The following is a 26,575-nucleotide window of genomic DNA, read 5'->3' as shown; positions in this document are numbered from 1 at the left end:
CTGGCACCTGACCCAAAATGGCCAATGAGGGGACAAGATTCTTTCAAATCTGGAGTTCGTGGGGGGAACAAAGTGTTTGGGCTGTCTGTGCCATGCTTTTGCTGGGAACAGATCAGGAATGCAAGCTGTCCAACTCCTGTAAAGTTAGTAAGTAATCTTGCTAGAATGTGTTAGATGTTCTTTTGTTTAATGGCTTGTAAAATAAGACGTGCTGGAGGGAATGTGTATTCCTGTTTTTGTGTCTTTTTGTAACTTAAGGTTTTGCCTAGCGGGATTCTCTATGTTTTGAAGCTGATTACCCCGTAAAGTACTTACCATCCTGATTTTACAGAGGTGATTCTTTTACCTTTTCTTTAAATAAAATTCTTCTTTTAAGAATCTGATTGATTTTTCATTGTTCTTAAGATCCAAGGGTTTGGGTCTGTGTTCACCTGTACAAATTGGTGACGATATTATCATCAAGCCTTCCCCAGGAAAGGGAGTGTAGGACTTGGGGTGGATATTTTGGGGGAAGACATCTCCAAGTGGTCTCTTTCCCCGTTCTTTATTTAAAACGCTTGGTGGAGGCAGCATACTGTTCAAGGACAAGGCAAAGTTTGTACCTTGGTAAGAATAAGCTTAGGTGGTCTTTCATGCAGGTCCCCACATCTATACCCTAGAGTTCAGAGTGGGGAAGGAACCTTGTGGTGCATAGAGTGGTGTTACAAGGTGGCTGGCCCCTTTAAGAGGAAATGGGACCTCAGCCCACCTGTGCCCAGATCAGCTCCCCTCCCCAGGTGGGTAATAATGAATGAGATAATGAAGTCATGGGATTAACTCAGGCCAGACCTTGGTTTATGAGAGAGGAAGGGATGAACTCCTGGAGTAGCTACTAAGGGAGCTTGTATGCGAGCTGAGAACACTCTAGGTAGGAGGATTCGGCAGGACAGAAACCTGTAGCTGGCTTGAGGAAGCAGCTGCAAGGAGCAAGACTGACTCCTGCAAGAAGTAAAGGACCTGAACCCAACTTCAGGATGGAGGACTAGGGACTTCTAACTCAACAGGAGAGAAACACTGATCTGCAGTTGGGACTTTGAGGGTCCTTTATTTAGTGAGGACTTATACCTCAGAAGGGGAATGTTTAAATTACTGTTGGACTGTGAGGGTGAGTTATTGATGAGCCCTGTGAGAGAAGGGAAATGGAGGCAGTTGTGACATTCTATACCTTGGGGGAAGAGTCCTGTAACCCTCATATTCCTCATGTACATATAAAGCATTCCACGTGAGGCATCAGGGGAGAGGTTATGAACTGCTGAAACCCACTGTTCTATCTAAATATGTATATCTTTAGTGCATATAAAGTTATGAGAATTGTGTTGTATGTTTGTCACTAAAACATGCTGTAGTTGCGGAATCATTCAGATCTTAGCTCCCCAGAGGCAACAGCAAGGAAAGTAACCAACACCCAGGCACGGTATCATCCAGCAAAGGAGCTACAATTCAATAACTCATCTACATGAGGCCACACCAGGGGAATTGCTCAACCTTGCCTGGAAACTCAGCAATGCCCCCAGACATACCTGGACTTGTGCTCCCCAAGCACATAGGACTGAAGGTATAAAACAGACACAGTGGCCCCATGCTGGGCCTTTCTCCTTCACGTACCTACGTTGCAAGCAAGAAGGACACTCTGAAGACTTCAACTGGGGACTGGCCCAGATTTGAAGGGTGAAGTCTGTGTACTATGAACTGCAATATCCAGTGGAATAAGAAAAACTGCTTAATCTAGATGTTGCCCAGTCTAATAGGTTTGAGAGTTTAAACTGTGTGCTTATATTTTCTTTTGGTAACTAACTCTGACTTTTTGCCTATTACTTAATATCACTTAAATATCTATCTTTTTAGTCAATACATTTGTTTTACTGTTTATCTTTACCAGAGAGTTTGCCTGAAATGTGTGGTAAATCTACTCAGGTTTTGCAAAGGCTGGTGTATGGCCACTTTCCATTGATGAAGTGGTGAACTGCATTGCTAGTCTTGAGCAGTGCAAGACTGTATATTCCTGAGGTACAGTGCTGGGAGTTGGGGGGATTTGGCTGGTGCCTTTCCCTGTATGATTCATGAGTGGCTCTGGGAGCATTCATGCAACGTAGCTGGGTGTGTGGGGCTCCACATGCTGTTGTGCTGAGTGATCACAGCACCTGGAGGGGCTTGCTGCTGGTCACTAACAAGGCATTTTGAGAGACAGCCCAGGCTGCACCCTGGGGAACCCATCACAGCGGGGTGCTGCAGAGCCATGCTTGAGAGATAGCCAACCCTGTTACAGGGCCTGGGCACATCAACCTCTCTCATAGCCTCATTCCCTTGAGAGTCAGTATTCATGATGCTAAAGAATTTTCTGGTCCTGCCAATGCCCTTCCACAGCTCTGTGCTCCTGGTAGGCATAGGGCCCCTGATTACTCATTCTCTTGGGAATGGGCTTCTGGAAACACATGGATTCTCTGGACCTGCCAGACCTCTCTGCATTCCAAGAGATGGGCTCCCCATCTCCATGTTGTGTGTGGGCCAGCTGATAGTTCAGCATGGCAGAAGCAGAGACCCTCTTAGAAGAGGAATCATAAAGTTATTCTATACTGTACTAAGTGACCACTGCACCTTCCCATGTCATGGGGAAAATGGATTGAAAGTCAGCTGCCAAATGAAAAATTTGTTCTTAAGCCTTGCCAGATGGTTTAAGATTCAAAAAGTAATTGAAAACTCAGTTACCTACCCATTTTCAGTAGCACTAACCACATATGGTTGTTTCTCAAAGTCTCTTGCTTTCGCCAAGCATGTTACTGAAGCAGTATGACCAAAGAGAATTTCTTTAGATGAAATCTAGGAGAGCAATGCAGTTATTTCACTTAACTAAAACAGTACTTTTCTGTATAAATCATCAAGTAATCCAAAGTTAAGAAACACCTTCATTATTAATTTTATTACTGACTGGTAAACAGTACACATTGTATTCCTACATAAGGCCAGATTTTGCCCAGCAGCTCCAAGGATGCACAAGCAGAGAAGTGTGTAAGCAGCACTTGCCTTTTGCACCCCTGCACACAGCAAGGTACAACTGTAGTCCCTGTGATCACTGTGGTATAAAGACTGCCCATTTTGAGTGGCTTCTGGTGTGCAAGATGCTCCAAAAGAATCAAAACAGGACAGCCCCAGCCCTGCCACCCAGTACACACGGGATAGCAGAAGTGGCTGAGTGCACTAAGAGTCTGATCCAGCAAAGCACTTAAGCAATAGGCTTCACTAAATCCAAAAGGACCTATATTTTGATGGGCAAAAAAAAAAAAAAAAAGAGTATATTTTTCAATTAAGTTAACTTAACTTAATTGGAAAGCCCCATTAAGATGCCAGCAAACATGGTCTGAAGCCATGTTAGCCTAATATTATTGAAAAGCCTGTTAAGATGCTAATTAACTCGTTTGAAAAAGGCATGCTCATCGGTACACCTGCAAGCTGTGGGAGGAAATCTGCCTCAACTCCCACCGGCAAGGTGCAACTTCGCAACACCCCAACCTGCGTCTGTTTGTAAATGGCATGCTTGAGCCCAAATGAAGAAGAAGCAAGAGCATGCTTGAGAACACAGCAGAATCAAAGCCATATGAATGATGGGTTACAGTAAATACACATTTTTGCTACAAAATTACATCACTGATGTGTTTTACACTTCATCTCACTTGGTCTTCATCTTTCCTCAAACAGTTCATTTGTTCATTCACAGAATGTAAGTCTTTCCATTTCTCTTAATTCTTTTATTCCTATCAACCACATTTCTATAATGGTATCTTCTCTGGAACTAGAGAACCACACTTTGCCACTGATTTTAAAGAAGAACTCTCCAGGACAGGACCCATCATAATTATACAGATTTACTAACTGCCATCATCTGCTGCACTGGATCTCAAACTGTGGTCCATGGCTCACTAATTGTCCACGGAACACTCAAAGAGGCCTGCAAAGAACTGGCTGCTCCTGTGAGATTTACATTTTATTTTCACATTTATTATGTTGGTTAATTCCTTTTCTCCAACATAAAGACCCACACACATTATCTTTTACATTAATTGCAACTGAGTTACATATAGTCTATTAATAATAAAAAGGTGAAACTCCAACAGGTTATTTGACAGACAACGCCACAGTGGTCACAAACCTTTAATTCCGATGAGAGATTCCAAAGACATATTTGCCCCTCTTGACTTCCTGTAACAACAGTCTTCTGGTCATCTGTAATCATTATGGCAGTGATGCTGTGAGAGGGTGCTTTTTTCCCCCACAGTGCCACAGCTGGCACTGAGGTCTTCATAGTGAACAAAACCTGAAAATAAAAAGAGGGTAAAATAGTTCCAAGTAACACAAAATATGAAAAATATAATCCCAAACATTTCAAAGGGGTGATCACATGTTACTGTTCAAGGAGCATAAACTGAGATTTTGAGAGTCAGGTAACTGAACAATGATTGGTTGTTCTTGCTATTACAATACTACTTTCTCATTATTGCCACCTAGTTATAAAAGATTAAGAATATTTTGGGAACAATATGGTTTAAGACCACTGCAAAGAATACGATTAATTTAATTTAGATTAATATGATGACATTTCCAAAAACAAAAAAAACTACTCAAGTCATGGTTGTCCAAGCAGCTTTCCCCATAACCACTCTCTGAGATTTTCTATATGGGGAGAGTTTGAGTTCCAAAACTGTGCTTTAACTCCCTTTGTTTGGGTTTGGTATTTTTGCCTCGTGCTGGCTCAACTTGCTGGCCTAATTCTTTTCTTGTGTAGCTTCCATGGGTTCCATCTTGAGGAACAACGGCTATCTCATATTCACGTAGTGACTTTTTCACCATACTTTTTGCTGTTCAGGTTACTATGCTCTGAAAACTAATTGAAGTCTGGAGTGCTCCCATTAATGTCAACTGCAAAACTCCCTTTGTCTTCAAAATAAATAAGACAGAGATCTGAATATGGTTTGCTACATTGCCTAACTTGTCTAAAAAACATGGATCTTCAAATATTTCCCATTGTTAGGATTCTTCTAGGTAGCAAATCATGTGCCCGACAAGTATGTCTTCTCCTGGTCATATCATGTGAAATGATTGTTGAAAGGGGGAACAGAGAGGTGTTTGAGTGCTGGATTTTGCACCTTCAAATGTAAGGTTTTTTGCACAGGAACACATACACACGTTTTAACATAAAGTTGATTATCTACCTATCATTATTTGGTTGCTCGTGCCAGAACCTTAAAAGGACACTGTAAACTACAGTTTTAGAATTTGACTTCTAAAACTTTATTTTTAATTCTCTGTGAACTTATATATAATATTTTTCCTATCCATTTTGTGCTTATTCACTTAGCAATCACTGAAGTTTTACTTTTTCTTTCATTTCTTCTACAAAGTAAACATCATATCAGCTTAACTAGGAATATTCTTTTAATAGCAAAGCAAGCAGGAGGAGTTCAGTGTTTCTGTAGGTCCTATAAAAAATGGGAGCTACTAATTTAACAATTTTAGAATAGGTCAAATTTTGGATCTGAGGATTTAAGAGTGATCCTACTATCTAAATTCAGTGGGATGTATTTAACACTTCGTGCTGTGCTTCCTTCTGATGACGTTTTACAGTAGTTTGCACTCACTTTGCACAGTTATAAAAGATTATACTGGCACATGGAAGTGGAAAATCAGAACCAGTATTTTTACCAGGATATCTGATACTATACAAGTCAAGAATAACAAAAGAGTGTCAAAACCCAGCTAAAATTGTAACAAGACTCTAGAAAAGACTGGTAGAAAACAGATTTATTTATACATTTTTTTTTGTTGTGGACAGGCTGCTATGGATGAAGAACCATCCACTGTCTATTAGCAAACTATTGCAGAAGACATAATATTACAATTAGAAAGGAGAGTAGGTTAAATTTGAAATTTTATGAAAATATTTTGTACTTGTCTTTTTGTACTGTAGCCTCTCTAAGTATAAAAGATCCATAGAAGGCACAGAATTAATGTAATATTCTTTAGTTGTTATTTTTCCTCTGCTGGTCGAATGTCTTTTTCAGATCTGATTCACAAAACACACAGCTAAAGAAGACATTCCATTTTGCATAACAGTTATCCTGTTAGAATGTGTTGCTTTTGAGAGTTTTTTAGAAATACTGTGTACACATATACACTTTGTCTGACAGCATTTGGCTTTATCAAAGTTATTTTGTTATGAGGATGCACCTAAAGCAAAATTTCTTATATTTTATCAACAGATTTTTATCAGAGTATACCTTTTAAAAGGTATAATCTGTTTCCACAAAGTCAAATACCGCCAGAGGCATATCTGGGCTACATGTAGCTTATCAGCAACACGCGTTAAATTCCACCAGCTCTGTCCACTCAAGCATGTCTGATTCTTGGTATTAACCCATAACCCGACTCTCAATCAAGCTTCTTTCAATGCTAGGAAGTGACTTAGCTTGGATCCATAATAAATATATTAAACTTTGACCAAAAATGTATAAAGAATCAGAAAAAAAAATGTTAGTTGTTTGGGGAAGTGAGAGGTAGGAACTGTAATATATACCTTAATACTGCAACAATGCACTGGCAAAACCCTGAAGTTCAGATATTCAGTGAAGAAATTCAAAATACTCATGTACCAACACCATGTTAGCAAATGCAGTTAACAACCAATTAAAAATATAGAAACTATGATTAAAAGGCTATACACGTTTTCTATCAATCAAGACATTTGGGCCTGATTCTTAGTTATATTAGGGCCCTTTTCTGCCACTCTTGCAGCAGAAGAGGACTTACTGGGTATGGAAATGGCCCTCTGAGAATATTGCTGGAACATGGAGCCTCCTCAGCTGGTGCAGAGATAGCAAAGGGGCTATGCACCAATCTGTCTTCCAGAACTAAGGCAGACGGCAGGAACAGGTGAAGGTGTGTAGGGAAGCAGGCCAGAGCCCACTGCATTTAAGCTATTCAGTTTCTCCTAGGCCTCACTGGGATCAATGAGAAGCAGAGTGTATGTCAGAGTAGCCCTGAGGCCAGCAAGTATGTGAAAGAGCCTGGAAATTCTGAAATGAGCCTTATGGAATGGCTGACAAATGTTACCTCCTAGGCCAGGACCAGACTCATAGACTTTAAGGTCAGAAAGGACCATCATGATCACCTAGTCTGACCTCCTACACAAGCTTTCAGATGCAAAGGTGACTTACAGACACCTTTACACTCCTGCCCCAAACATAGGAACAGACTACCTGAGAATTAGATGTCATTATATAATTCTCAAAGATAAGAATCTTAACTCTCTAAAGCTCTCTTGATGAGAAGTCTATGGGTGTCAAGAAAAAAAACTGACTCCTGTCATTCCCTGAGGAGAACTATTTCCCTCCCCCATCCTGTTCCCTGTCCACAGCCTAATAAACTCCTTCCTTTGTCCTCCCAATGGACCATCATGATTACGCTGCCCAGAAGTCTCCTCTCAAATGGCTATCTCACCATCTTACACCAAGCTACAAGCCAGAGCTTCCCCTCCTCTGGCTTGCCTAGTGACCATGTCTTGCCTCCCTTGCTGGTTCTAGGGAGGCCTTAGCAACAGTGTGTTCTACAGAAGTGCAACACAGAACATTATTAACCTGGAAAAACTGTGTCATGAGTAAAGTACAGATCATATAATTTAGAGGATTTCAGCAATTTTACTTTTGCAATTCTGGATCATTTGCACAGAATCTAAACTGTAATTAAAAACCGAAGGCTCCCCTTATGCAGGCAGAGCAAGACCACTGGAAGCTAGGGTAGGGGCTTTGAGGAACCAGAGAGCAGGTGGGTCACGCTGTCCTGGTATGGATGTCAAATAGAAATAAATTCATGACTCCATCTCCTGATTGATTTTTCTTTATGGACGGGGAATACTAGCAAAAAAGATGTGGGAATGACCAGGAAGTCTCAACACTGAGCAGAGAGGAGAGGGCTGAGTCACACCATGTAGAGGTAGTTCCCACATGGGACTGGAGCTTGCTTTCTCTGTAGAACCCCAAGATCCGTAAGGTAAGCCAACCATAGCCCACCTCTTCCCCTACCCCTTTGGTCCCTGCCCTAAGGAAAGCATTTGTCAACAACAGACTTGCTGGGCAAGTCACACGTCTCTGTGCTTCAGTTTTCCATTTCTAAAATTAGAATAACAACACTCCCCTGGCTCAAAGAAGCAGTCTGAGGATAAATTTATTAGTGTCCATGAGATGCTCAGATGCTAAGTAGAAAACCTAAAAACATGCAGAGAGATATGAAATGTAAAAACTAAGCTTACACCCTGTTGAAGTCAATAACAACTCCCCCCAGTTAACTTTTGTATTGAGTTTCCTATTGGAATCCTTCAAAGAGCAGTATATCATTTATTGATAAAGAATAAATGATCCCCCTAATTGTGAACATAGACGTCAGAGCACACCGTTTCTGATATGTATCGTCCTCTGAATGATGAATCTCCCTCTCCAGGAGTTGCTGCCTCAATAAGTTGGTGCAATGAAAAATTGATTCTGACAGATGCCTCATTCCAGACGTTACAGGCCGTCATTCAACATGTGACTAAAAGTTCCTCAAGTAGAATTTATATAGCGTATAAAAAACTTCAAAGAGAACTCTGCAGGTAGTACAGTGAATCTACCACCTACCAGAAAAAAAATCTTTGCGGGTTTACGTTTCTAATTATTGTATCTTTGTTAGAACTTCATATTCTTGGATTACACATGTACTTTATTTGTTGTTAAAATATGTTAAGAAATTCATATTAATAAATGCCACAGCTTTCAGAAACTAATTAATTGCAGCCAGCAAATACATTTCATTACCACAGGTGCAAAAACAAATGCATACTACAGACGTGTGGTCAACAACAATAAAAGAATTGAGATGTGAAAGACTTACTGCTTTTATTAGGTCAACAATCGAACTATTTGAGGAAAGATGGGATAAGTGGGTTGAACTGCATGTGTGCTTCCTCTCAGGCTTGCAAAATTCTACTTACCCAGCGAGACTAATATATTTTTGATAGGTGAGTAAAATATCATTAGTTTTTTTTCCATGAGCTGCCTCATCATGGTAAAATGTAAGGTAGTAAATTTTAAGGCACAGGCTGGAAAATTTTCATGACAGTTTTGTAAGGCTGCTGTAACCAAGAACCTATTTTATTTCCATGTTTCTGTTCTGTTCCTTGGCTTTTTTTTCCTGACACCTCTGTTTTACTGCTTATGTTAAAAAAATTAATGGTCCTGTCAACAATTTTGTTTATCTTTAATAAATAAAATTAGTTACTTTCAATAAAGGTATATTTTGACCTGCAGCCTACAGTCCCAGTGTGAAATACTCACACAACTCTCACAAGCTCCTTACACATTGTAACCGTAACACACATCATCCTTAAGGAAATAAGTGTTGGTAGTAATTAACAGAATTTTCAAAGAATATAATATAATCATTTCCAGAGCTTTAAAATTCCATTCATTCGCTGTCTGCAGCAAGTAAGAAATTCTCTGCGAGAGGCATTAAAAAAAATCTTGCCTTGACCATTACATAACTTGCCAAATGTAAACCAGTTGTAGAATATAGTGCTGTCTTTCTAAGTCTCCAGACACATAGCTCCAATTCTGCTGCTGTGGCTGCTAATAACTTTGCTGTTCATCTCAGTTGTCATTCCGAACCCTGTTTGTAGTCATGAAACTTAGAAGCATAGGTTAACTGCACTCTGCTACTGCTTGGGGAGTGGGTGGGTGCATGGACCTGTATGCAGGTGGGAGCAATGGAGGGGATAAATTAGAAAAAAAGGAATATGGTATTGAGAGATATTTGATGGAGAAGTGGAAATACAACAGAGATACAGAAGTTATAGGGGAGGAGGTAGGAAACACAATGTTGAAAAAGAGAAAGAAATAAAGGGGTGAGCAAGAGAAGGACAAGAGGACATGTCAAAAATAGGAAAAGAGAACCATGATAATAAAGAAAATATGTTGTTTAAAGACAGAAAAAGACAAAAATTATAACAAAAGCAAGAGATGTATTAAATTATATTTTTAAAGTTATTAAATAGGAAGTTGATTGACAATATATTGCCAAATATGGGCAATGTTTGTAATACTGTAAACATTTAAGCTAGGGATGCATCTGTCAGAAAAAACAGAGGAGCAAGACGAGAGCGTTTTAGGCAATCACAGGATGACTCTCAGCCATCGATGTTATGTGATCATGAAAAAAGGCAAATGTGATCCTTAGATATATCTGGTGATGCATTTCCAGTAAAGATAGGAAACTATTAATGCCAGTGTATGAGATGCTGATTAAAATCCTCATGGAATACTGTTTACAATTCTAGTTACTCATGTTCAAGAAAGATGAATTCAAATTAGACCTGGTACAAAGAAGGGCTAGCAGGATGATCAAGGGAACGGAGATCCTATCTTACGAGAGGAGACTAGAATAGGCTGAGAGGGAATATAATTGCTCTCTGTACATATATAAGGACTGGAAGACACCTGGGAAGGAGAAGAGCTATTTAAACTAGAGGACAATGCTGGTACAAAAACAAATGGGTATAAACTGGACATGAATTCATTTGGGTTAAAAACTAGAAAATTTCTAACCATCAGAGGAGGGAGGTTCTGTAACAGCCTCCCTATAGAAGTAGTTGGGGCAAACAGCCTAGCTAGTTTTGTAATGGAGTTTGATAAGTTCATGAATGGAATTATATGAGAGGTTTGTCTGCATTAGTAGGGGCCTGGACTTAATGACCCAAGCGGTCTCTTCCAGTCCTATGTTATTAAATACAGTACACAGTGGAGAGTGCACAAATGAATGGTTTCTTTAAATTGAGGGGACGTAGCCTCAGGGCGTATGGAGGCATAAGTATGCTTTCCTTGTTTAGTAAACTCTAGTCATCGGGGAAAGTGTGTTGGGTTAATTATTCCAACTCTGAACATATCGACCCCACATCCTCACTCCTAATGGTCCTCTATATTCCTGACAGGACCTTAAGGATCTCACATATATTATTCAGTTCTGCTTCAAAAGGCCTCCTCCCTTCATATTCCTCCTTCAGGCCGCCACTGTACTTCCATCTTAAAACTTAATGGGACTCCTCTTGGGATCTGTCAATGCTACTCCTTAATCGGCCAGAGGAGTCACTGCTGAGAGTGACTTACAGCTCTCCCCTGGGATATGAATGTACTGCCTCTGCAGTCCAAAGGAGCAAGAGACTGGGACCCGGAATCAATACAACCCATTTTAACTAGCAAGAACCACCTAGTAATACCTTGTTTGTATTTCTTGAACAAATGACACAAGAAACACTTATTTCATTCCACATAGTAATTCACCACAATCAGAAGGAGCACAGCAAGGGCAACACCATCTCCCAGCTGCTGATTACATCAAAGGTTTGCAGCACAAATTCAATTTTATAATGTTAATCTCAGCCTGCCACTCAGAAATTTTCTCTGAGGGATATGATTTTTCTGTGGATTTCATTTTAAGAATGATTTTCTTCTTCTACAATCAATAAAGATATGTTTTCATCAAAAGACTCTATCTTGGTAGAATTCAATTGGCCATTTCAAACCCTTTTGGTGACACAATATTAATTAAAATAGTTTATGTTGTACCTAAATTGGAAAATGGGGCAGTGAAAACAGCAGCTACTCAGAACATATAGTTAACACACTACCACAGTATACAGTAGAATAATCTTCACCTCCTTGAGGTGGTCATGTTATTTTATAAATTATATCATTTTAAACTTACTGAAAAAAAGAAAATGCAAAATTACAGTGTGTGTGAGACACAGTATAAATTCTGACCACCTCATCCCCAGACAATGAAGGCTTCACAGAAATTATTATCCTCTTAGCTAAACATTTACATAGCCATCAAACATATTTTTGTAAGCTAATAAAAGAGACTCTTGCTGATTTTAATGAGAGTTCTCAGGGATTCTGTATTTAACTTTGTAAAGTTATTTGAATAAGAAATAAATTATTTATGTGGTTATGGAACCACAAACATAAATTATTTTCTATCCAGTCATTTACTATCTCCATCATTGTTGCATTTGAATGCTTTTTAACATCTACAGCAACAGCATGATTTAGCTACAGAAAATGAAATATCCTTTTGTAGTAAAGTAGTGTAAGTTTTCACAAGGGTATGAACTGTTGGTAATTCTTAAATGAGTAGTGTCATGGAAGCTTTCTTGTATGGGATTCCATACAAGTTATTTATGTGCTGAAACAGCTTGCTGAAAAACCTTAATCAGGCTTTGCAAAATTCAGTCAACAGTGTCAATAGGAAATCTTCTCTGATGAGCCAGGCCCATCACTTCACAGAATATCAGGATTGGAAGGGACCTCAGGAGGTCATCTAGTCCAACCCCTTGCTCAAAGCAGGACCAATCCCCAATTTTTGCCCCAAATCCCTAAATGGCCCCCTCAAGGATTGAACTCACAACCCCTGGTTTAAGCAGGCCAATGCTCAAACCACTGAGCTATCCCTCCTCCTGCAGAATGAAAACTTTTATTCTTTAAGAAGGCCCACTCACATTGACTACAAGTGTATCAGGATTTCATACTAATTTTATACCCATTGTAAAGATTACATTAGGAACAGTTAACATTCAGAAAGTTAACAGTGCTATCTGCTGAGTCTGCAGACAGGCAGCCCCACTGAAGCTGCTGCTTATTATATCTGTTGTGTGGGCAGACACCCATGCAAAGCCCCATTGACTTCAGTGGGACTATGCATGGACAAAAGGGTCTGCCAATATGGAGATGACTGCAGGATCAGGACCACTGTTTGTAAAGTGCTGTGGAAAGACAAAGACTATTGAAGTGCTAAGTATTAGTGTTATTACCCAAGCCATGTCAGCCCATGGACTGAAGCAGAGTCATGTTTAATTTATGTTAACTTTGGTAGAAGTTTTTTTTTTATGAGGAATCCTGGGATTCTAAAATGCATTAACCTGCAAAACATGTCTGCAATTAAGTTGTTTTAAAGTGAAAAGAAAAAGTCTTAGAATCCAACTGGAAGTCAAGAAGAAGTGGAGAATCTGAGAAAAAAAAACTCCATGAAGTCTCATGAACAAACTGACAAGCAGTGCACAGCCAACTATGTTTTAAGGTAGTCAGAGTTTGTCTCCCTTAGGTGACCTTGAACTCATTTAGCATAAAAACCTGCTGATCAAATAGGTGATGTTTTGGGTTCTGCTACACAGTACCCAGTAATGTTGAAACAACAAACAAAATTGGAATCAGTTACAGAAAGGAAACAAAAAAGCATTTTCCATACCTATTCTATGGCCTCTAATTAGTGGTATAATCACCTCTACTTAGTAACGTAATTAACTGTATCTTACTGAAACTTTGCAACCCCAAAATTCCCCTTATATTTTCACTTTGCTATTCATCCATCTTTGTGTATCTTCTCCAATATTAAATAGATGACTTCCCTGCACTGTTCTTTGTTATATGGCATACTACTGTTTAGTGTAAACATTTCCTAGTGAGTTATTACACATACTTTGGAACCTGCTTATAAGCAGCTCAGATACAAAGAAACTCTGTTTAGAGTGAAGTAGAAAGAAAGTTCAAAATTGATTCAATGCATTGAATGTGCAGATTGTGCTACTGGTTACAGTGAGCACCTGCTTATAGCGAAGGTGTTGTCTTAAGGGGAAAAAAACTTCACTAGAAAGGCCTACTAGTGTAATTGAATATTCATAGATATTTTAGATATTTAGGTCAGAAGGAACCATTATGATAATCTAGTCTGACCTCCTGCACAGCGCAGGCCACAGAATTTCACCCACCACTCCAAATATGGTCATATTAACTAGCAAACTTGTCACACAGAAGTAATACACTACAATGAATATCTGTGCTATTAAAGTTCCTAAATATCACATCTTTGGCATACTGACATGTCAAAACTTGACAAAATGGTTATAAATGCTCTGTTGCTATCACTAACACTGGTTAAAAAAGTATCCTGACAGCAATGATGAATCAATGCAGTAACACCACAAGAGTTCACGCTGATCAGAGTAAATCTCATAGAACAAACTCTCAATAAAAGCAACACAGAACCAGACCAGTTTAAAGGGAAATGGGAATCAACAATCAGCTATTTCAAATTGAATAGCATAGGACTACAATAGGAAAAATAATAAAATAGTTGTACTGTACAATAGTTTCAAACCTGCATGCACAAAGTTCATTTACCTAAACATAAAAGCCCTCATTTGGATTGGAGAAGAGGTTTTTCAAAGGAGTCTAGTGGATTTAGACACCTATCCTCCACTAAAATTAATGGCAGATATGAATCTAAATCCCCTACGTTGCTTTGAGAATCCCAATCTAGATGTCTAACTTCAGGCACCCAAATCTGAATATTACAAAATGATATAAATGATGGTATTTACCTTACATTCACATGGGTCCAAATCCTGAGGTCCTTACTCAGTTTTTACTGTCTTTACTTAGACAAAACTCCCACTGACTGCCATGAGGTTTTGCTCAAGTAAGGACTGAGTAAAAAAAGTGAGTAATGCAATCAAGATCTGCACTTTAGAAAATCTGATTTACATCGCAGATTAAAAGATCTAAAATCATTCTGCAAACCATAATGATCAGAGATATCAAGAGCAATGCTCTTCTTATCCACACATAGGTGAAAAAATCCCACCAAACAAACAAAATAATAGCACAAAAAATCTCATACCTACCAGAAACTCAGGCTGCTTTCCTATCCTCACAACAATGCTTTGGGAAGCAAAAGTCTGTGATATCCCCCTAATAATGAGATATTTAGTAGTTATTATTATTCTCATTATTAGTGCCTAACTGCGTAGAGGACCCAGTTGGGGATCTAGGCGCTATATAAATACATTAAAAAAACAGCCCCTGACCAAAGCACTTCCAGCCTCAGTAAAATGTTCTCCCATTGAGAACTTTGCAACCGCCTATAAAATAGTCACAGATTTGCTTACAAGATGCCTTACAAGTTCTGTGCGTCACAGAAAGTGACTAAAACAAACAACGAACTTTAGTCAGACGATGGTCGTGATGGCCCCTTCTGGCCTTAAATATCCCACAGCCACAAATAATCCACACCACTAACCCCCCCAATCTCTACCCCTGTCGGTCTGGCACAGTGTGCAGGGCTGGCAGGACACTGAGCCCCCCGTGCCCCAGAGCGCCCCGGCCCACCAGCGATGCAGGCTCGTGCTGGTGGAGGCAGAAACTAACGGGGCCCCAAAGGGGCTTGACAACGTAGGAGAGGGGGAATCTCACTGGAGGGGGTGGGGGGTTGCCTGTCCCCGGAGGGGACAACGCGCGCAAGCGGAGCGGCTCCCGGCTCGGATGCTGAGGGGCAGCGCAGGGGCAGAGCGAGCCTTACCTGCGGCGGCTCCCCGGGCACAGGCCGCGGGAGGAGGGGACGGGGTGCGGAAGAAGAAAGCGCCGCCAGGTTTGATGCCGGCTCTGGAGCGCCTGCACCCTGGCCTGACCCCGCCTTGGCTGCGGACCGGCCGCCGCCGGCCTACTGCGCTAGAGGTGGCCCCAGTGCGGCAGGAACTCGCCGTCCCTGCTCCCGACCGGCGGGAGAGGCCGAGCCCAGGCAAGGCCCGGGACTTGGGCAGGAAACCCGCCCCGGCAGGAGACTGGGGCAAAGTGGGGAACGGGGCTGCACTGGGTGGTGCAGTCGGGCCCCCTCCCACACACACCGCGCCGCGGGAGCGGGCTCCCCGCGGCAGGGCGGGCAGCCAGCGGGGTGTACCCAGGGCAGGCCTGCCAGGTGAGGGCTTCCCGCCTCTCCCAGTCGCACTGCCCCCCTGGCTGCAGCTTCTGCAAGAGACATGTCGACAATCCGGCCTGTTTCTCACATGGTAATGGGGCTTTGTATGCGGTGTAGGGGTAGCCCTGTCGGTCCCAGGATATTGGAGAGACAAGGTGGGTAGTGTTGCCAATTCTGGTTGGACTTATTCCTGGAGGTTTCATCCCCTGACAGAACATTTAATTGAATATTAACCTTTAATTCCTGGAGACTCCAGGACAATCGTGTTAGCAATGGGCTCCTCTTCACCAGCAGCGCTTTAACGTGGCTTGTGTGGCCGCGGTGCAGGCCTGGAGAGAAGAGCTCTCCCAGCGCTATAAAAAAAAACCCACCCCCACCAGGGGAATAGTTGAAACTTGCTGTGATGGGGGGAGGGAGGGTTTCACACCCCTGAGCGAGAAAGTTGCAGCACTGTAAAGTGCCAGTGTAGACAAGCCCTGAGGTAACTTTGGTTGGTGAGAGAGACAAGCTTTCACAGCCACAGAGCTCTTCAGGTCCCGGGAAGGTACTCCCAGTGCCACAGCTAACTGGGAGTTGGAACAGAGTTTAGCATAACCAGTTAGCACACAGTCTAAGGGCTAGTCTACCCTGGCAGCGCTTTAACATGCCTTGTGTGGTTGCGGGGCAGCACTGGGAGAGAGCTCTCTCAGTGCTCGAAAAAAGGCACCTCCACCAGGGGCGCGGCTCCCAGGGCTGGTGCACTGCCTACACAGGTGCTTTACAGCACTGAAACTTGCTGCACTGGGGGAGGGGAGGGGAGGGGGGGGGATGTTTTTCCACACCACTGAGCAAGAAAGTTGCAGCGCTGTAAAACGCCAGTGTAGAGAAGCCCTTACGGACCATTCAAGGTTGAGTGGCCCACTAACACCTCTGCAGTTGTTGGACAAAAAGAGGGTGTGATAAATGGGGGGTGGGGGGGAAGGTAGCTCCCTTTTATAGACAGCCAGCCAGCCAGCTCGCTATAAAATTCCTCTTAGTAGGTTTCAGAGTAGCAGCCGTGTTAGTCTGTATTCGCAAAAAGAAAGGAACTACTTGTGGCACCTTAGAGACTAACCCATTTATTTGAGCATAAGCTTTTGTGAGCTAGCTGTAGCTCACGAAAGCTCATGCTCAAATAAATCGGTTCGTCTCTAAGGTGCCACAAGTCCTCCTTTTCTCTTAGTAGGTGTCTACTTGCTTTACCTGTAAAGGGTTAAAAAGTCAATAGGTAAAAGGAAGGGAGTGGACACCTGACCAAAAGAGCCAATGGGAAGGCTAGAACTTTTTAAAATTGGGAAAAAATTTCCCCTTTGTCTGTCTGTGTTGTTCTCCCAGAGAGAAGGGACAGAGCAGCTATGCTGTAAGAGAGGCCAGGTATGAAAAATCATCAGATCATACCTAGAAGCTACTCATTTGAAACCCCAGATATGTAAGTAGCTCAGAAAGCGTCTAGGAAGATGTGTTTAGGTTTATCTCTTTTATTTCTTTATGGCTTGTGGATTCCTCTGTGCTAACCCCAGGTGCTTTTGTTTTGCTTGTAACCTTTACTCTGGCTTGTAACCTTTACTCAAGAAAGCTATTCTTGATTCTTAATTTTTGTATTTTTTTTTTTTTAAATCTAGCAATAGCCTAAGTTTCCAGATGTATTTTCTTTCTTTTTGTTTTTAATAAAATTTACCTTTTTTAGGAACAGGATTGAATTTGTGTCCTAAGAGATTTGTACACATGTTGTTTAATCAGCTGGTAGCAACAGCTGATTTCCTTTGTTTTCTTTCTCAGCTCTTCCCTGGGGGTGGGGAGCGGGGTGGGGGTGGGGGATGAAAGTGCTTGAGGGTACCCCACAGGAAGGAATTCCCAAGTGCACTTTCCTGGGTTCTCAAAGGGGTTTTTGCACTTTGGATGGGTAGATGCTACTACCACACAAGTCAGAAAAGCTGCAACCTTGGAGTTTAATACAAGCCAGGAGTGGCCAGTATTAATTTTTAGAAACCTTCTGCACTCGAAGTGCCAGAGTGGGGAATCAGCCTTGACAGGGGGTCAGTGGGTTACAGAGCATTGTAATAAGCCATACGGCCATCACTGTCTGACCTATTGGTCTTTCTCCTCAAAGGAAACCTGTACAACACTTTCAAAAGACGAGCCTGGGAGCTTAAATTTATAACTTTGCTAGACACTAAAAATCATGGACTGAACAGAGACACTGGATTTATGGCTTATTACAATAATCTTTTTGTTCTAGGACTGCAGAGGTGCTAATGGGCCAATTCATTGAATGGTCCCTTGGAAAGTGTGCTAACTACTTGTGCTAAACAGTCTGTTCCACTTTGTATTTATCTGTGAGGCTCAGAGTACCCCCCACCCCCAGATGCGAAGAAGAGCTCTGTAGAGCCTCCAAAGCTTGTCTTTCTCACCAACAGAAGTTAGTCCAATAAAAATTTTTATCTCACCCACCTTTGGGCAGCTGGAGTGAGGCTTGTGTAAGTGAATGTAAAGTTCTGCAGCATAGAATTAGCACTTTTCCCAATGGGCAGGCTCAGGTGCAGAGAAGTTAAGGCCAACGTTTCCAAACATGGATGTCTTAGGGCTTGTCTACACTGGCACTTTACAGCGCTGCAACTTTCTCACTCCGGGGTATGAAAAAACGCACCCCGGAGCGATGCAAGTTTTTGAGCTGTAAAGTGCCGGTGCAGACAGTTCATCAGCACAGCCACGTTCAAGATGCCGCGGCAGCGCTTTAACGTTGCTAGTGAAGACGCGCCCTAAACTTCAGCTCCTAAATAACATAGCTTGATTTTCACAGGTGTAGGTGTCGGACACCCTTTGAAATCAGTGGGGGCTGTAAAATTTCAATACCTTTGAAAATCAAGCTGCGTATTTGATTGCTTAAATATGGATTTAGGTGTTTAACTGAGGCACTCAGCATTTAAAACTTTTGGCTTAGGTGGATAGCCCAGGATCATACAGCAATGGCAGAGCATGGGAATAGAAACCAAGTCCTGATTCACTATCACCTGTTCTAATAACCAGTGTGCATCTTCCTCCCATCAGATTTCCCTCATATGAATTGTCATAGTGTGAGAACACCCTGTGACTAATCATTTGGAGATGTACATTATGGGCCTAAATTTCAGAACGGACCACTATGGAACTTGGACAGTGTGCACATAAACTCATTTTGACTGCACAAATGCTCATTTGCAGGTTCAGTATAGGTAGTAAATTCTGAAACTCTGGACCTACAAATATTTATCTGAGAGTTGGTTGAATACTACTAACCAAATAATGCATTATAATATATATATATAAAAGAGGTAGTTTTGAAAAAATATTTGGCTTTTATTTACAAACCATCCTGAATTTCCTGGCAGAGTTCTAGGTTTCAATGACGTTAGACAGCAAGCTAGGTTACAAAGACAAATAAGGGTTCTGAAATATCATTTAGGGTTTATATCTCATTCCATTCTGACGGGATGCCATCACATTACACATTATGATTTTATTGTTTGCGTTGTAAAGTTATTGTGGTTACTCCAAATTTACAGTGAATTGAATTTGAATGGAATGTAATCATAGTCTGAATGGAACAGATGTAATTATATAGTATATATAATGTATATTTCATAATATAATATAATATATATTATATATATAATATATATTATATATATAATATAATATAATATATAATGTATATTTTGGAGGTGAATTATTTAATGTAATGAAATGAAATCCATAATGCATCTGAAACTTTGAAATATACATTTCTTTCTATCTACATTTAATTTTTGTTTTTGCAGTTCTGTAATTTAAAATCTCTCAACAGGGTTATTTTAAATTGTAATAAAGCAAAACCTCTTTCACTTCGGAGATAAGATCTTTTATGCCAAGTTTCAGTTTCAGAGAGATCTTATGTGTGCATGTTATAAACCCCATAAAATATAAGTTTAATGGAAATGATGACAGATACTTGATTATAGCTGTGCCAGTGAACAAGCCTATAATATAATATTTTAGGTGAAAACTAACATTGAGATATAGCTTTTTCTGCACAGGCTATCAAGGTCAAATACACTTATTTGGATTTTGGTAGTATCCACACTGAAAGCAAAATGAGATAATCGAAGTCAACTTATTTAAAAAATAATAGAATTCTCTCTCTCAGAAAAGGTAAACACTAGTAATTTGAAGTTGGTGCTAACAGAAACTTCAACTATACGTTTTATAAATAATAGACACTTATTGTGAAAGTGAAACAACTGTATGAGGCCATGTAACATAATGGATAAACCCAATGTAACTTTTGCTTTTGGGAACTTCTTGTGAATTCCTCCTGTAATCCCAAATAAATGAGTTTGACAGCCTCACCTTAATCATCGATAGATGGAAGTTTCCAAAAGAAGAGCGGTCACATACATTTTAACACAATATGACACAAAGAGAAGGTCACTGCTCAGAACTTAATTGGATCTCACTGAGAGGGTCAAAAACTCTGTAGTCTCTATTTTGTCTTTCAGCACCATATTTTCTTATCTCGGGAAAACTAGTCATTTCATAAAAGTAACTACTATGCATATTAATACTGTAACCTAATATCCAGTAGAAACTTTATCTGTCCCACAAAATATATATTCACTATTTCCAATTTCCTTTATACTAAAAGATTGATATTAAAATAAAATGTTCTTGTGCTATACAGTTTGTAAATGTAACAAGGCATTCTATTTAAATATATTGTTCCTCATCAATAGTATATTTTTGGAAGTTTTAATATAATATGCAACATGGTAGTATAATATGATCAATGGATTTTTTTAAGTATTGATCCTAGGCAAAAACAAAACCTCCAATACCTATTATTGTCCCATTCTGAAGTTTTCATTTTCATCCTTCCTGTAGTAATGCCAAATAACTGTTGTTGAGCTAAAGTTTCTAAGTGATTAAAATAGTGTTTATACAATAGTTGTTCAATGCAGATGGGTCAACACACAAAGTTGCACCAGTTTAACTAAAAGTATGATGTTGCAACAATTTAGCTAACCTGGTGGAACTCTGTGTGTGGACACTTTTACATACATTTAAATCTGGCTTGCATCTGTTAAGCTTACCCCAAACTGTTAGAGGTCAGATTTCATCCAATGTAAGGGTGGCCATACCACAGATTGTGCCAATTCAACTAAATGGTTAAGTTAAATTGCTGCAACTTCTTTATGTCATAAGTGCTCATGTAAAGCCTGACCCAACCCCCATTGAAGTAAATGACACTCTTTCCACTGAGTTCAATAAGAAGTGCCATTTTACCAGATCCAAGCATTTAAAAATCATGAAATTGGCTTAAAAGTCATGAGATTTTAAAAATAATACATTATAGTTCCTTTTTACTTCTTTTTCTGGCTTTCACACCTTTAGGGTTCACATTTGCAAGCTCATGTCCACAGCCTTTGGGCTAAAAACTTACCTTTTTTCAAAATGAAAGTTGAGATTCTGGTATATTCACAGGACTAGTCTAGACTTTTAAGAAAAACACCAAATGTCATGAGACTTATGTTAAAACTATGAGAGTTGGCCACATAATGGGTCCATTCATTTTTGCATAATACTTCTCAAAGGGCTTCTCTGCTGGCCAGGGTCACCAAAGTGCATCGTGCTTTGGCCTTTCCCGTTTTGCTCTTAAATGCCCCTTCCTGCCAACCCTCTTTTCCACCAGCCTTGCTGCAGCCCACTATTCTCTACAAAGAGAATCTACAGCTACTGCGAGAAAGCAGCTGCCAATTCCATTTGCACCACCGAAGTGGTGCAAAGAGTAATTAGGTCGAACTGAGGATCTAGTCTTCTGAGTTTAGGAACAGTCTTAGGAATCCTTATGACCTTCACTAATTATGTTCCAAATTAAATATTTTACTATACCCACACAAGTATGTATACAAACAAAAATGTTATTGTCTGGGTGAATCTGGCAAGGGACACAAGCTTATAAAGAGTTTATTTTTATTGTTGTATTTCTTTTTCCTGTTTGAGTAGCTCTGGTTGTCAACAGTAGTCTATGTACTTTTCATAAAGATAGATCAGACTGATTGGGTAAATACAGACTAAGAGCGGAGATTCAAGCAAGTAGGTTGTATCTTAGAACCACTAAAAATATGTCATGTACAAATACTGTTTATGCAGAATTTGTGATGTATACAGAATATAATTTTTTTGTCGAATCAGAGCTGAAATGAATTAGATTGTAAGCGAAAGTATCACATATTACACCAGCTAGTGATACTGGGAAAAATGCACAGAGAACACAATCGTAAGTAAGGCTGATCATGCCCTGCAAGGGCACTCCACAAGTCCAAGGATAATACAGCGAAAGTGGATGTGCATTGGGCAGGCTGGGGTGCTGTGGGTGGGATGGGACATAGGGGCCTTTTCTCTGTGAGGGGGTACAGTCATGACCTCAACTGCTAGTGGTATTTTTTGTGCATTTTTTCATAATGTATTGTCCATTGTTACGTAGTTTAATATATATAACTGGGAATAAGGAGGCCTATATTCTAATTCCAGCTCTATCATTGATTTACTTTGACTGTGACATCTTCAGAGCACCCAGGGCTGAGAGTCACCTTGTTGCCACCTGCCTCCAGCCCAAGGGAGTCTTGCCTATGTTAGCTGGGTGTTGGCTCCCTAACACAAACAGCCCGTCAGCCACTCAAGCACTCTCCTCTGGTCTATACCAGTCTTGCTTTTACCTAGCATGTTGACAATAGATGCACCCCAGCCCCCAAGTCCCTTCAAAGTCTCCCCATGTGGTATCCAGCCCCTGATCACCGGACACTCCCAGAATTCCCAGATCCTGTATTCCCAAAGGAAAATGTACCCCAGTTTGACAGTTTTACCTTAGACCATTGCTCCTGTATTACCTACAGCACTTGAGTTCAATTATAGCAAAACAAAAGGAAATTTATTTAAGAAAGAGTAGAGATTCAGATAAAAACAAGTATGAGTGATAGAAACAAATGGTTACATGTAAAACAAAATAATAAATAGTGAAGTACGGCCTACACTTATTAATAGTTACCTTTCCTAGCTAATAAAGTAGAGATTCTCTGCCCAAAGTTCAGTTTTTGCAGGACATGTTAGCCCCAAGGAGCTAGGACCATGTCTTTCATGAACCAACCCCACTCATCAAGGTACTTCCTAAAGTGAAGGGATTCAGAGTGTCTTTCTCCATTGACTCAGTCTTTTGTTGTTATTCACAGATAGGGCACTCCCCTCAATGTCCTTTCATTCCTTTTCACTTCCAAGTAGTTTTGATGTTTATAGTTTGTCTTTGATGGTTTTCAATTTACTTTTCTGGGTTGGTGCAAGGATAGACAATTGAGCAATACATTACATAATCAGCTAGCCATGGAGGGGTGAAATTCCCTCCTGCCTGAATGGGCCTTCACTAAGGCCCCCGTCTACACTGGCAAGTTTGTGCATAGTAAAGCAGCTTTGAGCACTGTTACTCCCAAGATGTACACACTGCCAAGCCACTTAGTTAGCAGAAACTGCACAGATGCAGCGCTCTAAAAAAACTACCTCGATGAGAGGCGTAGAGCTTTCTGCACCATGGCTACAGCACTGCGGTGCCAGTATAGACACCGTGGTGATTACAGCGCTGCAATTGGCCTCTGGGAGGTGTTCCACAATGCCTGTTCTCATCTCTCTGGCCATCGGTTTGAACTCTACTGCCCTGCCCTCAGGTGACCAACCATCAGCCCCACCCTGTACATTCCTTTGCAAATTTGAAAGTCCCCTTCCTGTTTGCGAGTGATGCGTGCAGTGGTCTCAGTGCATCTTTCCAAGTGGCCATGCCTGCTCCACGCACCAGGCGATCCCCCGCTGGAAGCAATGCCAAGCTGCTGGACCTCATCAGCATTTGGGGAGAGGAGGCGGTGCAGTCACAGCTGTGTTCCAGCCGTCGGAATTATGATACCTATGGACAGATTTCTAGATGCATGATAGAAAAGGGCCATCACCGGGACACATTGCAGTGCAGCGTCAAAGTGAAGGAGCTGCAGAATGCCTACCACAAGGCGCGGGAGGCAAACCGCGGCTCCAGTGCTGCGCCCACGAGCTGCCAGTTTTACAAAGAGCTGGACACAATATTCAGTGGTGACCCCACCTCCACTGCAAAGTCCCTTGTGGATACTTGGTTGGCTTTGTTGCCAGTTGAGAGCAGACCGAGCCAGGAGGAGGCAATTTTGAATGAAGAGGAGGAGGGGGAATCAGAGGCAGAGGATGACTTGGAGGCCAGAGATGCATGCAGTCAGGAGCTCTTTTCTACCCCGGAGGACCCTAGCCAGTCGGATCTTGGGGTGCAGCGCAGACAGGATAGGAGGCTCCGGGTAAGTGGATCTGATTTGGGGAATTGCTGAAGTGAGTTGTTGGGGGCAAGAGGGTTGCAGAAAGCAGGCTTGTCTCCCACCTCATGCCTAGTTTGAGCAGCGGAACAGGCTGTTGATACACTCCCTCACTTCACTGTGCTGTCGGGACCGGGGACCATAGCTGCACACAGGCTAGCCACATAGGGGCCAGGGTGGAAGCCGCAGGCTTGGAGAAGCCCCTCCTCTCGATTCCCTGCTCACCCTCAGCAGTGAGATATCTTCCATAATGATCACTTTCTGTGGAAAGTGTGGGGACAGGAATGATGATCAGGGCCCCCCTACAATGCTGGCTCTCCCCAAGTGCCCAAGAGCCACACGCCTAGTGTACAGCAGTGTCCAGGAACAGTGATTTACCCTGCCCCTGTGGCTACTCACCATTTTTGTGGTCTTGTGGCTTATGTGTGCTTGCCTGGGGTCAGCCAGTTAGTGACAGTTGTGTGAGTACTGGCTGTGTTTTAAAGCACTGAAACAGTGTTGTCTGTGTTGCAAACAATACTGCTTCTGTAAAATGTTGCATTAAACTTCACAGAGATGACCTTGGGAGCACAGCCTCCCTCTTTATCGGCGGCAGAACGGTTGCAAAGCATTAGAAAGTATCCAAGAAGAACTTTATGATGCACTTTACTGCTTAATATGGAGATATACCTATCTCATAGAGTTGGAAAGGACCTTGAAAGGTCATCAAGTCCAGTCCACTGCCTTCACAGTAGGACTAAGTACCGTCCCTTATTTTTGCCCCAGATCCTAAATGGTCCCCTCAAGGATGGAATTCACAACCCTGGGTTTAGCAGGTCAATGCTCAAACCACTGAGCTATCCCTCTCCACACTGAGAAAAAGGAATTGAAGGAGTGGTGGGACAGCAAGAAGAGGAACTGAAAGGAGAATGCGGCACACCAGAAAGAAGCCACGGAGCGGCTCTTAACAGTTATGGAGCGCCAAGCTGACATGCTCCAGGTGGTACTAGCTCTTCAAACCGAGCAGCTCCATGCCCACCCTTCCCTGCAGCTGCTGTCACAAAACTCTTTCCCATGTGCCCTCTTCCCCTCACACATTGCCGACACACTCTTATCAACCAACTAGCTCCACTCTCTATCTGCAGCATTCTGCTCCTCCCTCCTCACAGTCCAGCAGTGTGGACTCCCAATACCCACTGCACTCAACACCCATCCATCTGCAGTTTGGCCCTGCTGAAGTACAGCACCCGCTGCAACATACTCCAAAGGAGAAGGTCGGTGTGATCCCTGGATATACACAAATCTGTAGCCATCCCAGGACCCCTCCTCCTCTTGAGACCTTCCATTCCCCCATGCCCCTCCCTGCTGATGAATTTTTTCATTTGACTCTCTCCTCTGATGAAAGACAACGTGTGAACACACAACAGTGATTTTCCTTCAGCGCCCTCTGAGCAGCACTGTAACTGCTGGCGCTGTAACTTGGCCAGTGTAGACGTGCCCTCAGATATGTGACTTTCACTTCAAGACCACGAGACCATAATTTTAAATATAGTTACATTATTCCTTAACTATTACCCATACACATATCTCTCAATGGTTATGAGTATCAATAGGTTGCAAGCTTTCAGTAGAGACCTCACATGCTACCCTTTATGGATAAGTACCATGAAAGTGGTATATTGGGTGTAGTGACTTTGTTAGGTCTGAGACAGGAATTGCTTGTAAAGAACAGTGAGCTTTTTGCCAGTTGGCCCCACAGTAACAATGATCATGTGCAAGACATTTGGGGCTAGATTCACAAAGGGGACTTAGGGCATGTCTTCACTGGCGATGCTGCCGTGGCAGCGCTTTAACATAGAACTCTCCCAGCACTATAAAAAACCCACTTCCACAAGGGGCGTAGCTACCAGAGCTAATGTATGTAATGTCTATATTAGCACTTTACAGCGCTGAAACTTGCAGCGCTTGGGGGTGTTTTTCCCACACCCCAGAGTGAGAAAGTTTCAGCGCTGTAAAGTGCCAGTGTAGACAAGCCCTTAGGCATTGCAACTGCGAGTGTTGCAAACTAGGTGCCCTGCGGGAGTTCCCAATTTTGACTTAGTTGTCCAGGCTCCCCATACAATGCATAGGGAGAGTTACGTACCTAGATAGGGATTCTCAGAAGCGAGCAAGGTGAACAGCCAGGAGTGGCAAAAGCACCCTAAAAGTGGGGAGGGGGGGGTCACAGGCACCCAAATCATAGCCCTGCCCCACAAAACCCCTTTTCCCCCCCGAGCCCCAACCCTCCTACCTCCATTCCCTCTGAGGCCCCATTCTCGCACTGCCCCTTC

General features: G+C 41.8%; 1 protein-coding gene across 8 annotated transcripts in view; it reads right to left on the bottom strand.

Annotated features, from left to right (window-relative positions):
- WDR72 (WD repeat domain 72) overlaps positions 1-15,805 on the bottom strand; it is a 218,622-nt gene extending 202,817 nt beyond the window's left edge. For 5 of the 8 annotated variants that reach the window (XR_012153995.1, XM_073303831.1, XM_073303836.1 and 2 more), the window contains exons 1-3: positions 15,466-15,805; positions 4,184-4,348; positions 2,750-2,856 (exon numbers count right to left, since the gene is read on the bottom strand). Coding sequence is in view for 6 of the 8 variants with exons in the window: in XM_073303831.1 (XP_073159932.1) it covers positions 2,750-2,856; positions 4,184-4,336 (260 nt within the window). In the remaining 2 variants the exon portion in view is untranslated. Of the gene's footprint in view, positions 1-2,749; positions 2,857-4,183; positions 4,349-14,791; positions 14,859-15,465 lie in introns of those variants that run through there. The other 3 variants (XM_073303832.1, XM_073303833.1, XM_073303838.1) reach the window with 3 other exon arrangements.
- Positions 15,806-26,575: the final 10,770 nt, after the last annotated feature.

Source organism: Lepidochelys kempii, chromosome 10 (genome assembly GCF_965140265.1).
Source record: "Lepidochelys kempii isolate rLepKem1 chromosome 10, rLepKem1.hap2, whole genome shotgun sequence".
NCBI lineage: Eukaryota > Metazoa > Chordata > Testudines > Cheloniidae > Lepidochelys > Lepidochelys kempii.
Note: the sequence above shows the minus strand (reverse complement) of the source record. Positions and strands in the feature narration are given on the sequence as shown.